Raw genomic sequence first — 12,675 nt, 5'->3', positions numbered from 1 at the left:
CAATATTTCGTTACTGAATGCATTTCTTTTGCTGTATGTTCAACAAGAAGGTTATCTGCGGGGTTGGATCCAAGGTACAGCCCCAAATGAAAGAGTTCTCTGCATTCTGTGAGTGTGTAGGGGGTGGAAGTCAAAGCTTTCGATGCGTGTATGTGTGTATTCTGTTTGTGCGCCAAGACAGCAGAGCACAGAGGCATAAACTTGGTGCTTTCTGCTTTGGGGCTCGGGATGTTTGTCAAATTGACGTTTGCAGTGATATCTTCCCCCGCCTGGTTTCTTGCCATGGTAGTTTCTGAAAGGGGAGCTCAGTGTTTTTGTGTGAAACTTAAAGAAGGCGTTTTAATCATGGGTAGAAAGGTTAACCGGCGTGCTTGCGTGCAAACAGCAGTAGTAGACGAGGGAGTAATGCAATATTAGGAGGAAAATCCTCCCACAAATAAAGGTGGTTTGATGAAAAAATGAAATACATGATGAATTTATACAGTGTGGTGTCAGGAATCAGTTGTTCACATGGAGGTGAATCTTACATAGAAATACTAAGTGCTAACATACTTGTTCTTATTCATACAGTTTGTAATAGCAATTCTCAAATCACTAACTGAAGTTATCAGCACTGCTCCAAAGATGGTAAAATCAGATGCTTGACACAGTAGTGTCTCCAAAAATACTTCAGAAATTAATTAAGAAATCTGCTGTTCTGCAAATTCCCCAAACTGGGCTGTTTGCTTCCAAATGGTGACTCTTCTCCATTGCAAAATCAATGTCAAAACGTATCAGATAATTCCAGTGCAAAAATTAGTTTTTGTGCAGCTAATACTTGAATAAAAAAAGAGAAATAAAATCATTTCTTTATTATACAGAACCTTTCCAAATAAATAGCTGCACTGCAGGGCGGTGAAGCACAGCCAAACAGCACCACCTCATGGCCATTCTCCTCCGAGGCTGCAGCTCCCACTCGCTCCCTTGCTTTTTGTCACCTGATTTGTTTCTCTACAATATCCATCTCGGTGCGTGTGTATAAATACACCACATGCCTTTTGGAAGCTCTCCCTTGTACAGAATGTAACCTTTCTTTTTTCTATTGGTCTTTCAGGCATCTGATGCCAGTTCTGAGAAACTGTTCAACGCTGTTACAAAGAAAGGTAAGGCTGCAATTCACATCACAAACATATCCCCCCCCTCCAGCACATTTCTTTTCATGGCAGTTTCAATGGGAGATGAAATGTAACTTGTCTCGCAGAAATGTCGCAATCAGCTTGTTAGTGCTTTTTATGTTTCTCTGGGTTTCAGACATGTTCTGTATGCTTGGTAATTGCTTTGCTTAATATAAAATATAGGCTTTAAATAATGCATTGCCTGCCAGGTCAGAATTAATTTAAATAACAATATTAGGGAATAGTTTATTTTACAAATGGCTTTAATTTAAGCTCATTTAAATAACTGTAAGAGTTTTCAAAATGTTTTAACTTGATTGTTACTCATCAGCTACATGATAGACACGGAATTATGAATAGCCAATTTGCACTGCTGACAGTAATAACCAGCCAACGTTTAGTATTCACAAGATAATAGTCATAAACCACGGCTTACTGTGCTGTGTGCTTTCTGTAGAGTTAATAAATGATATAGAGGGCCACATTTAAATATTCAGTATCCCATTAATTTCTTCCAAACAGCAATCCAAAGAGAGAGTGGCTAGTGATATAACAGTACATTAAGGGAAAACTTGCCCTAAATCAGTGCCAGGGAGCTTCTGTGCAGAGCTTGTCCTGAAGCAGCCTTATATGAAAGACTGGAGGCTTTAGGGAATTTTAATCCTTGTTTCTGGTTTGGTCTGTGCATTTGGAAGGAGGGTCGAGGGAGCAGCTCCAGGCATGAGTTACACCGACTGGTATAATTCAAAGCCTTTAAAATGCATCTGGTTTTTACCCCCCTGTCCTGCTACTTAATGGCAGCTCATTATAACTGCTGAGTAAAAGGGTGTTGCTTCTAGCTTAGGTTAAAACAAACATTGTATTTCAGCTTACTGGGGTTTTGGAACCTTTGAGTCAGTTTGCATTAGAAGAGGCAGCTGTGATTAGTTTGAAATTTAGGTCTTTTTTGTTGACCAGGTGTGGATTTGCTCAGTATTTGTGTGCTTCTGACTGGGTTTGGGTTTGTTATTCCACTGGGTCATTGTGGTGGCTTTTTGTGGCTTTTAATCCCACAAAGCTGCAGCGGTTTAACGGGACGGTGCGTGACCTCGGTGCATTTGGGATTCCTGTGCTGATACGCCATGCTTCTGAAGTCTTTTGCTGCATATTGAGTTATACCTATATTTAATTGTGTTAAGGCTCCATATTCCTGTTTTTCATGTATTAGCATCCTCTGGAAGTACAGTCTGGATTATTTCTGTGGTCTAACTAGGTTATCTCACTTGGCAAGCTTATCTGTCCTTTCTGATTAACTTCATTTGCAGGGTCCCCCTCGGCCCCTCCATAGGCGGAGAAGAGGTGGCCAGGAGGAGGAGAAGGGGCGAGTTATGTGTTTGGAGTGACCCAAGGCCCCCAAACGACATGTGACTGCATCTTTAGTTTGCTAATTCGCTGTAAAAAGCTTTGGCACTTGAACAGCCCTTTCCTGGGGCTCGGCCAGGGCGAGGAGAAGCCCAAGCAGTGAATCCACATTCCTGGCAAAGGACTGTAACCAGGGTGAGGGGCTCTCCTCCCTCCCCCGGGAGGTGATTGATGAAGAGTAGGCCCCTCTTCCTCTTCCTTTCGCTTTCTTTCTCTTTCTTTTTGAATCAAACACATTTCCCACATTCTTATTTTTGTTTACTTACCCGAGCTTGATTCGTGGCATCTATTTGGTTGTGAATACCCATGCTTGACAGGGAGCCTTTTCTTCCGAGGTACTTTTCTTTGGTGATTTAGTTCCCTTGAAAGGATTAGGCTTTCTTTGTGTAGCCTAAAATCAACACCGGCTTTTGGAAGCTTTGCTTGGGAAACCGTACACAAATAAGCTTTTTAGTTGATGGTAGGTTATTCCTTTGCCCCTTATTTCCATCAAAATGGCGTCTGTCTTTTCTCCTCCTGAGTTTCCCCTTAAAGCCATATGCTAATTCCTGTTGGTAACATGAATGACAAGGGAAGAATCAATGCAAATCCAGGTGCGGCCAAACTAGGCTGACTGGTATTTTCTTTTTCTCTCTCCCCCCCCCCCCCCCCCCCTTTTTTTTTTTCCACTGGGAGAAAGAGATAAAGGGGAAAGAGGGTGGAAAAAAGCAAAGGGAACAGTTTTGTTAAAGGGATTAGCATTCAAACTACTAAATATCGGGAAAAGAGCCTCAGAAAAGATCCGCTGTTTGGAGATAATGTCAATAATTGCTTGCAGCCAGGTGCAGGGGCTCTCCGAGGTGGTTGGGAGGCTGTTGCCTTCCCTAAGTGTCTGCCTTGGGGACGGCTGATGACCGCCCAGGCAGTGTCAGTTTGATATATTCCAAGTTCAAGTTCCCTCTCTCCAATTCAGTCTATTTGCTTCCAAGCCAGCTCTCTCCCCCCCCCCCCCCAACCCTGCTGTGTTGTCCGTGGTTGCTTTTGCCAAAAGCAATAAAAGTCGCCTGTAAGAAAGGTCAGATTTGCATTGGGTAAACCATGATGAAACCTTCAAAGCCTCCTGGCTGATGGGCCAGGCTGGCAGGGCTCGGCAGGCTGACAAGTGGACATACCTCCGTGTCCACAGCCGCTCCTCTCCCGTGTCCTGCACATACCCACTGTATGTCTCACACATCCTCTTCTTTTCTCCTTGCAGCTTCTGTTTTGCAGAACTACTGGTAGCTGAGGTAGCAGAAATTACAGAGGTGTTTACAAAGCAGGTAGAAATCCTGAAGCATTTTAGGTCTTGCCATATGTATTTTGTCCCTCTTTCTGTCATTTAGCTGTAGACTTCAAGGCTGAAGATGAGATGAAGCTCAAGCTGTGGTGGATTAGTGTGGATGTGTGATGTTGAGCAGTGCTTTCCTCAGAAATACTAACAATTAAAATATCTAGGGCAAAGTGAAATCCCTCCTAGACCTCCCCTGAAGAGGTAGTAAAACCCCTTGACAAGTGTCTCATCTTCCATTTAGGAGTTAGCTGGCCTTGAAGCTGTATGGGAAGATGCCTCCCTAAACGTAGAAGGGTCCTCTGAGTTCTGGGGGCAGTACATGGATGTTGGGGCCTCTCAGTGCTGGGCTGTGTGCCGTAGCCGAGCAGTGCTGTGTTGGAGAGGGATGTAGGGATCCCTGTCAGCTCTGTGCTGCCACCATTCCCAGAGGTCTGCAGCCTTCTGCCGTGTCTGCAGCTGGGCTGGGAACTCGGGAGGGATGTGATTGGACCCCAGGGCAGGAATCACTGTAGCTGCTGCTGCAATGAGTTGTTCCTGGTCACTGATCAGATCCCTGTGCTCCATCACTTGGGCAGGAACACTTTCACCTTGCAATGTTCAGAATTCTCTAGGGAGATGATTCCCGTGGAAATCCAGGTGGCTGTGCTGGGAGGTAATCACCCAGGGGTCTGGGCCCTTACGAATACTTGAGAAAGGGGCTGTTAACATCTGAATAAATGAGATGGGTAAGGGATGGAGGAGGAGTGCATCACCCGCCTGCAGCTCCCTGTCTGTCCCCTCTCTACCTGCACACTGGGCCTTCCAGTTTGGGAGTGCTGCTTACAGTCTTTATGTCTTTGAACAAGCATAACCTTTTCTGAGAGCATCAACTTCAGCACCATTAATCCTGGCTAAAACACAGGTTTTGTTCAGGAATTTTTGTAACACTACTTCAGCATAATGAAATTCCATTATCTCTTAATAATTTAAATAGACACATCTGAAGTTGTAGAGCAGGCAGATCCTACTATTACGATGTATTTCATTTATGCTAACTCCCTCCCACGTAGCCTTGGAAAACAGCTTTTCCTGGAGGGAGAAATGAGTCCCAAAGTGATGAAGTTTTCATTTGTGCTGTATACTGAAGCTTGCCTTTGATCAGGAACACAATTGGGCTGTTACAGCTTTTTACATTCAAATTGTTTACAGGATGTTCATGTAAACTTGATGAATCCTTCTGCTTCCTGGCACCACCAGCTGTCAGGGAAATATTTAGACTCTCAGCTGGAGGTAGATCAAGGCGTCTGGGTTACGAGTCTTCACTGGTGGCTGAAATACCAGTCAGATCAAGGCCTGGCTTTTTAGATGGCTCTACAGCAATATCCTTCCCTAGAAAAACAGACGCATTGTTGTTTCTTGTCTGTCTGTGGTGAATCATTTCTTGAGGATCCTCCACAACATCTGTTTCTGTAAACAAGTAGGGAGCTACACTTGGCAAATATTTCTCTGCTGATCCCTTAGCTGTGGAGAAGTGCTCTCGCTCTCCCTAAGTAAACCATCCCCACAGCATCTCACGTTGAGTACAAGTGGATTCACCACTACATAGGTAGCGTGTGTGCAGTATTAACGTGTTTAGTATGCTAGAGAACTGGCTGCTGCTGTCTCCCTCCTCTCCAGGCGTCTGTAGGAATCTATGTAACATCCTCACTCCCTTGGTTCTTAGTGTTGCTCTTGAATTTTTGGGGCACTGCTGTCTCTGTGGGTTGGCCTCGATGCACTGGAGGGCTCTGTGGTTGGACTGGAGGCACTCCATGTTGTTCCTCTGCAGTGAAAAGCTTCTTACTAGCTTGCTGTTAGGGCTGCCATCATCAACCAGCAAACCTCAGGGACTACTGAACCACACGAGCAGTGCTGCAGCTCTCTGTCTTTGTGGTTGTTACAGTGGCTCAGCCCTCCTGAAGCGACACCCAGACGATGGTGTCTCCTTGCCTTTCCAGCGGAGATTTCCGTGGTGGCTTTGGATCACTTGGTTTGCCTGTGTTTTCTGGGTTTCAAATGGCTTTTCAGTATTTTCCATGTGAAAGTTCAGTGTCTCATTAGTGAGGGACTCGGCACTGCACAAAGCCTCTGGTTTTGAGGACCCCAGGTTTCTTGTGCCTGTGAGTTAGATTAGAAGAACTGGTGCATTGCTTCACTCTGACTTCCAAGTCAGGCAGACAAATTGATGTATGTCTCGAGATGGTTCTTTGTTCTGGTACACAAAAGAGCAAGGCAGTTATTTCTGTGCCATGAAGGCTTTATGTGAGCAAGGAATTTGTTCCATAACATCCTCATAAAGGCTGTACCTCCTAAGCACATACCACTCCTCTCCATCTGTATGCTTTCTATGCCCCCTCCTTCTTTATGTGCTGGTGCTTTTTGGCTGGGACATGACAGCCAGGCAGGGTTGCAGTGCTGGGAGGTATCATAGCTGTTCTGTAGATACAGGAAGAGGTCAGTGGATAATGTGACGTAGTTTTGTGTGCCCAGAGGGACTGGTGAGAGTCAAAGGTAGCCTCTTCCAAAATCTTTCAGATGCTGAAATCCTAAAACTTACAAACAGGAATCTTCTAAACAGGATAATTTTTTAGTTGGTAATTCGAAACAAACCCATAAACCATCAGCGTGGGACAAGCACCTGCAGTCCCTGGCTTTTCCTGATCCAAGTAGTGGCAGATGTCAATTGAAAGTGTTGTTCTGCCCATTTAGAGTGGTATCGAGTACCCTTTGGGGTTGGTTGGTGAATGTGTTCATATAAGGTTGGTTGCAGTAGTTTGCCTATGGTGACAGTGAGCAGAATGGCAGTATTTACTAACATGTAATGGTATCTGTTCTGGAGAGAGCATTTGTTCTATAGATTAACCTTTTATCAAAAAAGACTTAGCAGCATTGGCTGTAAAATAACAACTTGTGCCAATCTCTTTGAAATAAGGTGGAAAAATTCTTGGGATAGGAGTGTTTGGATGTCAAAGGTCCTGACTTGACAAACCTGCAGTTGGTGGTGTCCAAGCTGGAGCGTGGCGTGAGGTTTTGTGCATGGAGCATCCTGCAGGCCTCCCGTATCTGCCCTGCTGCTAGTCTCTCCCTTGTAATAAAATGTTGTTTTCTCTGAAAATGTATGTTTATTTAAGTAGGTCTCTTTTTGCTTCACAATCTGGATTCCATTCAGTCAGTTACCACTCCAATTAACTAACAATTATTTAACATTAACAGTAATTACAGACGCCAGTTAAGCGCCTACAGATGTCAACTGTTAGCTTTGTACCTAATCACTCAATGAAATGGAGAAAGTTCAACAAACATCAATTAGCCAAGCAATTAGGATGAGGTAGGAAAGAGCATGTTATCGTGTGTGAGCTGATTCAATTTATTTTATTTTGTCAGTAAAACACACACACTGCAGACAAGCAGCAATAAGTTGCTGAGATTAGATAAAGCTGTATTGTTTTGCTGTTTATACAAGAGTTTTCCCCTCCTCTTCCTTCCCCTACATAACTCAAATGCACTTTGCCAGGCGTTTGTTATCTTATCAAATACATTTCAGTTCAATTGGGAAAGCACAGCAATGTCGTTTTCAGCGCAGAGGTGAAGAGTGTTCACATCACGTTCACAGCAACAGGCGTGAGCTTTATCCCAGCACAACTGTCAGCTTAGCAAAGCTACTCCTGGGAGTAGGTTTAACCCATGCATGTATGTAACCAAGGGCCAGGTAGACACCAATGGGCTTAGCCAGTAGATACATGGTTTTAGGTAACACCGAACAATGTGAATTGGTTCCTCCATCTGCTTTATCCATGTATTTAATCTCAACAGTGGGTTGACTTGGGCTCCACACCACCTTGCTGAGGTTGTAAGAGGACAAACGGGCTTCCTCAAAGGCTACATTAGAGCAGCTTGGGCTGTCCCAGCTCAAGGGTGGGAGCAACCTGTGCGGGGTGTTCCCATTGCATGCTGCTGTCTGAAGGGTACCGTGCATTGGCAGCCGTCACGGGGAGTAACTGTGCCTCCATCAGCACTGTGTAGCTATGTATTGTGTGATTGTGTGGCTCAAATAAAACCCTGAAAGAGTAGGAACGGGTTATAACTTTACTTTTGGAAGGAACCTTGGTTTCTAGCCACCATCCAAGGTGCATTGCAGGCCTCTCTTTTAAGACCTTTTGAAGGCACTTGACCCTGTTCACAGGGTGCCTGGGCTTCCCAAGTACCCAGCAGTACCATAACCCACCCGTTGACCTCCATAGTCACTTTTCCTGTAGGATCTAATGGCTTCTCACTTGGCACAACGTAACACCTCTTGCTCAGGCTGGATTACATCCTGTTACTGTTAATTATCTCAGACCTTACAGTCTGGACACTCTGGATGTCTGTAGGGGTTTTACAGGGTCATTTCTATGTATTGTGGAGGGTTTTTTCTTCCTTTTTGTAAAGCCTTTATAGCTGCTTAAAAACCAAAGCAAAGAGGCTTTTTCCTTCCAGTTCTCAACTGCCCCCCAAACAAGAATTCCTGCCTTTTGCCTTCATCACCACACTGACATATTTCAAATGTTTCCCCACATAAAATGGTCCCACGAAGTAAGATTGTTTTCTCATGCAGTCTGCCCACAAGACTCCATGGAGTTATTTGAATTAGTCATTGTTTTCCAGAGTGAAGGAATGAGAGTGGAGAACCACAGGCGGAGCTCGCTGCTGCTTCCCCAAGTCTCAGCTGGCTTTTCTGTTCTGGAAAAAACACAAAGTCCGAACATGCAAATAAAGCCCTCAGTGTGCGACCGGAGTGAGGTCATGTTTGAGTGGACAGAAAAACTGAAACCGAGATTCAAAGTGAGAGCTACCGCATTGATTCTGGTGACAGAAATCATAGAATCATTAAATCCCAGACTGCTTTGGGTTGGAAGGGACCTTAAAGCTCCTCCAGTTCCAACCGCTGCCACGGGCAGGGACACCTTCCACTAGAGCAGCTTGCTCCAAGCCTCTGTGTCCAACCTGGCCTTGAACACTGCCAGGGATGGGGCAGCCACAGCTTCTCTGGGCACCCTGTGCCAGCACCTCAGCACCCTCACACGGAAGAGCTTCTGCCTGAGAGCTCATCTCAGTCTCCCCTCTGGCAGGTTAAAGCCATTCCCCTTGTCCTGTCCCTACAGGCCCTTTCTTGATTTGGAGATACTTCAAATTGGCATCAAAGATCAGAGAAAGAGACATGTTAGTCTTCACTCGGGTTTCAGTTCAGTAACTGCTTCATGAAGTAACTGCTTCATTGCTTGACTGACTTTAAACACTTGTTAACACTGAGCATTTACCTAAGAGCTTTGCTGGATGAGGCCCACAGGAGTAAATCTTGGGACACCCCTGAGACTTCCAGCCACCTGGCATCGCTCGTGTTTCCTTTTTGTTCTGTCCCTTGTGCACCTCTGTGACTGAGGGGAGCTGAGCCCCTTTTACCCATCCCTGTCCCTAGCAGGTCCCGCTCTCTAACCGTTGGTTCTGTTCCATGAGCCAAGGAATTTCTCTCCAGAAATTCAAACACGGCAAGAAGGAGATGATTTTGCAGCCAAGATACCCATCGGGTGCAGGGAAGGAGGCAAAGCACAGGTGAAGGCAGAGGGGCTGCCCCCCACCAAGCCTTTGGATCAGCCTTCACCCTGCAGTCGGTACTTTTCTGCTGTCATTCAGTGTTACTCAGTGTAACATAAACTGATTTCCAGGCTAGATGTGGCCAGTCCTGGCTGTGCGGCTGCCAGGAGCATGCTGAGAAGTGCTTCAAGCAGCGAATGACTGTGTGTCTGAATGGGGTGTCTGCAGCATTGGGCTGGCTGTTTAAAAAGCCAGTGTAAATGTATACTCAAAGAGTGGCAAACACAAGAGCAGATAAACTGATTTAAGTGCCTTTTAGAGCAGTTAATGGCCTTGACTTACAAATGCTGGGAAAGTAAGTCAGGAGCTGGGGGTGGGTTTCCTTCTGTACTTACCCAGAAAGCACTGTTCTAAAACCTTCTTGTCTGAGGTGCAGCCCTGCTCTCACAAGAGGATCCTCAAAGTGGGGCCTGGGGAGAATTCCCAAGTCCAAGAGTACAAGAGTCAAACCCCACCAGGCTGCTGCAGCCTGTATTTAGTGCAGCAGGATTTCTCCTGGCACTTGTGATCCTGTCTTAAGGCATGCTCACAACTTGCCGTGATCCCCCCCCAAGGGCCACCTGGCTTATTCCCATCGCCCATCTGCAGCGAGAGGAGCTCCACGAACCCTGTGCTAACCCCTCACTTATAGCTTATCTGAAAGTCACAGTCTTTGGAGCACAGGCCAAGCCTCCTTCCTCCTCAGCCCTTTCTGGGAATCTTATCCCTGGGTTTACACCATGCTCTGTGCTTCCTTATGGGTTTTCCCAAAATGCTGTGGGGTTGAGGTGAGGAGGATCTGGAGGGCTTGGGCTGCCTGGGGCAGCACTCAGCACCTGCAGTTTTGCTGCTGCCTGTGTTTTATGAGACAATGAGGAGCGGGAAGAAGGATGAGCTGCAGCCCTATGGAGCTCCCACAGAATTCGGGTGTAATTTCCAAATATTTCAAGTTAGTGAGCACTTTTGAATATTGGAGGCAAAGGAATTGTCATAATAGAAACCAGCTGCTGCAGAGCAGGCTGTGTCCTAAGAAAAAACAGCTCCATGAAAATAGGTCTGCTGAGTAATAAAGCCACAAATAAATACTTAGTTCATTTACTGGGTTGTTAGTCCCATAAGCACTTAAACTTCATTTGTTAAAAGAAACAGCATTATACAAATCAAAAGCAGATGAGCAAAAGCCCCGGGTTTACTTTTGCTTGCTGTTTTTTATTGGTGGTTGGTTGAACAGTTACAGCCCTGCAGCTTTCAGCAGGTGGGGTTGGTGCCTGGGTACAACAGATGCTGCTGCAACAACAGCACCGTTTTGTTCTGTCCTGTGATAGTAATTGGGTTGTTGTTTCCTTTCCTTGGCACCTTGGGATAGAGCAAAGAGAGAGTTGTCATTAAGGGAATTGTATCCTAAGGTGGTCCTTAGTTTTTTGATGTATGGGGGTCAATGAGACGCTTCAAGCTTTGGTCTTAAGGATGCTGAGTTTCTGACCCTTCTGACACAGAACTGTGTAAATCTTTCTTCTTCCATCTGACTGCATCTGAGTGAGGTCCCTGCGCTGTTCTTCAGGTACTCCTGACACTCTTCCTGAGGTCCAAACAGGTCTTATTTAGTTGACTGGGAGAAATGGGGTGAACTCGTGGGCTCTCATCTCTTCATCAAGACAGAGGAATGATCTTGGGCTTTGCTTTGGTCTTAGTTCATTGCCAGAAATTGAGTCAGGTGTTTCTAACTCCCAGTCAAGTGGGTGCTGATTTGGAAGTGAGGATTGTTCTGTATGAATAAGCAGCCTTCAGTGTCTTTGGGATCTGGGAGAGAGTTACCATGTGGATGGAAAAATGGGAAGCTATCAGCATTCTGGGAAGAGGAGAGTGGAAGAGTACAGGTTCTCTGAACACATCCATCTGGCAGGAAACAATAGGAGCAATCATGGAACACCATATATATCCTCTTTCACCATACCAAAAGAAGTCCATGATTACATCAGACATGTTTAAAGCAGACCACTCTGAGCAGAGCTGTTTTGAAGACTGGCTCTTGAGTAACCAGCTCATTCTAATCCAGTTCATATTTGAACAGTCCTGTCTGATTGCAGATGGCGTGAACAGCCGTTAGAGTACACAAGCAATTGCCTGTAAATGGCTGGACCCATTAACTCCTGCTGGTCTTGATGCTGTGTCTGCAGTGCTGCTTGTAGTGGTGCTCTCTATACATGAAAAGAGATGTCATAAACCATCTGAGGCCAGACCCATTGTCATGGCCATGAATAGACAGGTTCCTGTTGACTCTGTTTAGTTCAGGCTCTAAGAGAATCATAATCTTTTGGTACAGAAGCTCATACTTGAGCATTTAGAAGGTTAAAACAAAGCCGAGTGGCTCTATGGATTGCATTAGGGGAAACTCTTCATTTGTTTCTATGTTGCAAAGGTCACTTTCCTTGTCTTACAGCTTTTTTTTGTGCTATGGTCTGGTTTTCTTCCTAAAAATTGGCTGTTGTACCTGCCTTTATGATTTCCCAATGGTTTCTCTAGTTATGTTATGCCCAAATCAGCAACCTATGAGTTTGCACTTGGAAGGAGAAGAAATGAGAGTGCTCAATCTGTGGAATGTGGTGGAGTTACTAGTGCTTATCTCTATCATGAGAGTTTTTCTATACATGCATCTGCATAAATACAGAAATCAGTATCTTTTTACAGTGACCCTCTTTAAAAGATCATGGCCGCATGCTGTCATGCGGGACATAATGTAAAGTTTGTGTAGATAAAACCCGATTTGAAGAGTCAGACAGGTCTGAGCCACTTCCCGCAGCGTGTATAGTGAGGACCAGCATGATGATTTCGGAAGGCTGCTTCTGCAGAGCCCACTGCTGGGAGATGTTAAACGTATTTGTGGGGATCATGGGTAGAGTCCGGCTTACTGGAACACTCTTACATGGACAGCAGGTGAAACCACCAAGCAGGAGGGAGAACTTGTGCCCTACTCTATGTCTCTTCAGGTCACTCCAGTCCCTCGGGCACTGTGTTAGCCTTCCTCTTTTGTTGATGGGTCTCAATGAAGGTGTTCTTCCATCTGCTTCCGTATCTGTTCTCTGTATATGCTGACTTTTAAATTACAGGTCTTGAGACCCCCTTTTGTCCTGTTTTCACAGCCACTGAGATTTAACAAACCAGGCCTGTGGCCGGGGCTTGTGG

The 12,675-nt window shown here is 45.3% G+C and overlaps 1 protein-coding gene across 9 annotated transcripts in view; it reads left to right on the top strand.

The window, feature by feature from the left end:
• Window positions 1-12,675, top strand: part of AUTS2 (activator of transcription and developmental regulator AUTS2) — a 733,524-nt gene that overhangs the window by 664,328 nt on the left and 56,521 nt on the right. For all 9 annotated transcript variants that reach the window (XM_061470335.1, XM_061470338.1, XM_061470337.1 and 6 more), the window contains one exon: window positions 1,094-1,142. In XM_061470335.1, coding sequence (XP_061326319.1) covers window positions 1,094-1,142 — 49 coding nt within the window. The remainder of the gene's footprint in view (window positions 1-1,093; window positions 1,143-12,675) is intronic.

This window comes from Pezoporus flaviventris, unplaced genomic scaffold, assembly GCF_033815535.1.
Source record: "Pezoporus flaviventris isolate CSIRO_AGI_PZ_B2104156 unplaced genomic scaffold, CSIRO_AGI_Pfla_v1 ptg000063l, whole genome shotgun sequence".
NCBI classification, from domain to species: Eukaryota; Metazoa; Chordata; class Aves; order Psittaciformes; family Psittacidae; genus Pezoporus; species Pezoporus flaviventris.
The sequence above is the reverse complement of the archived record's forward strand: the minus strand, read 5'-3'. Positions and strand labels throughout refer to the sequence as shown.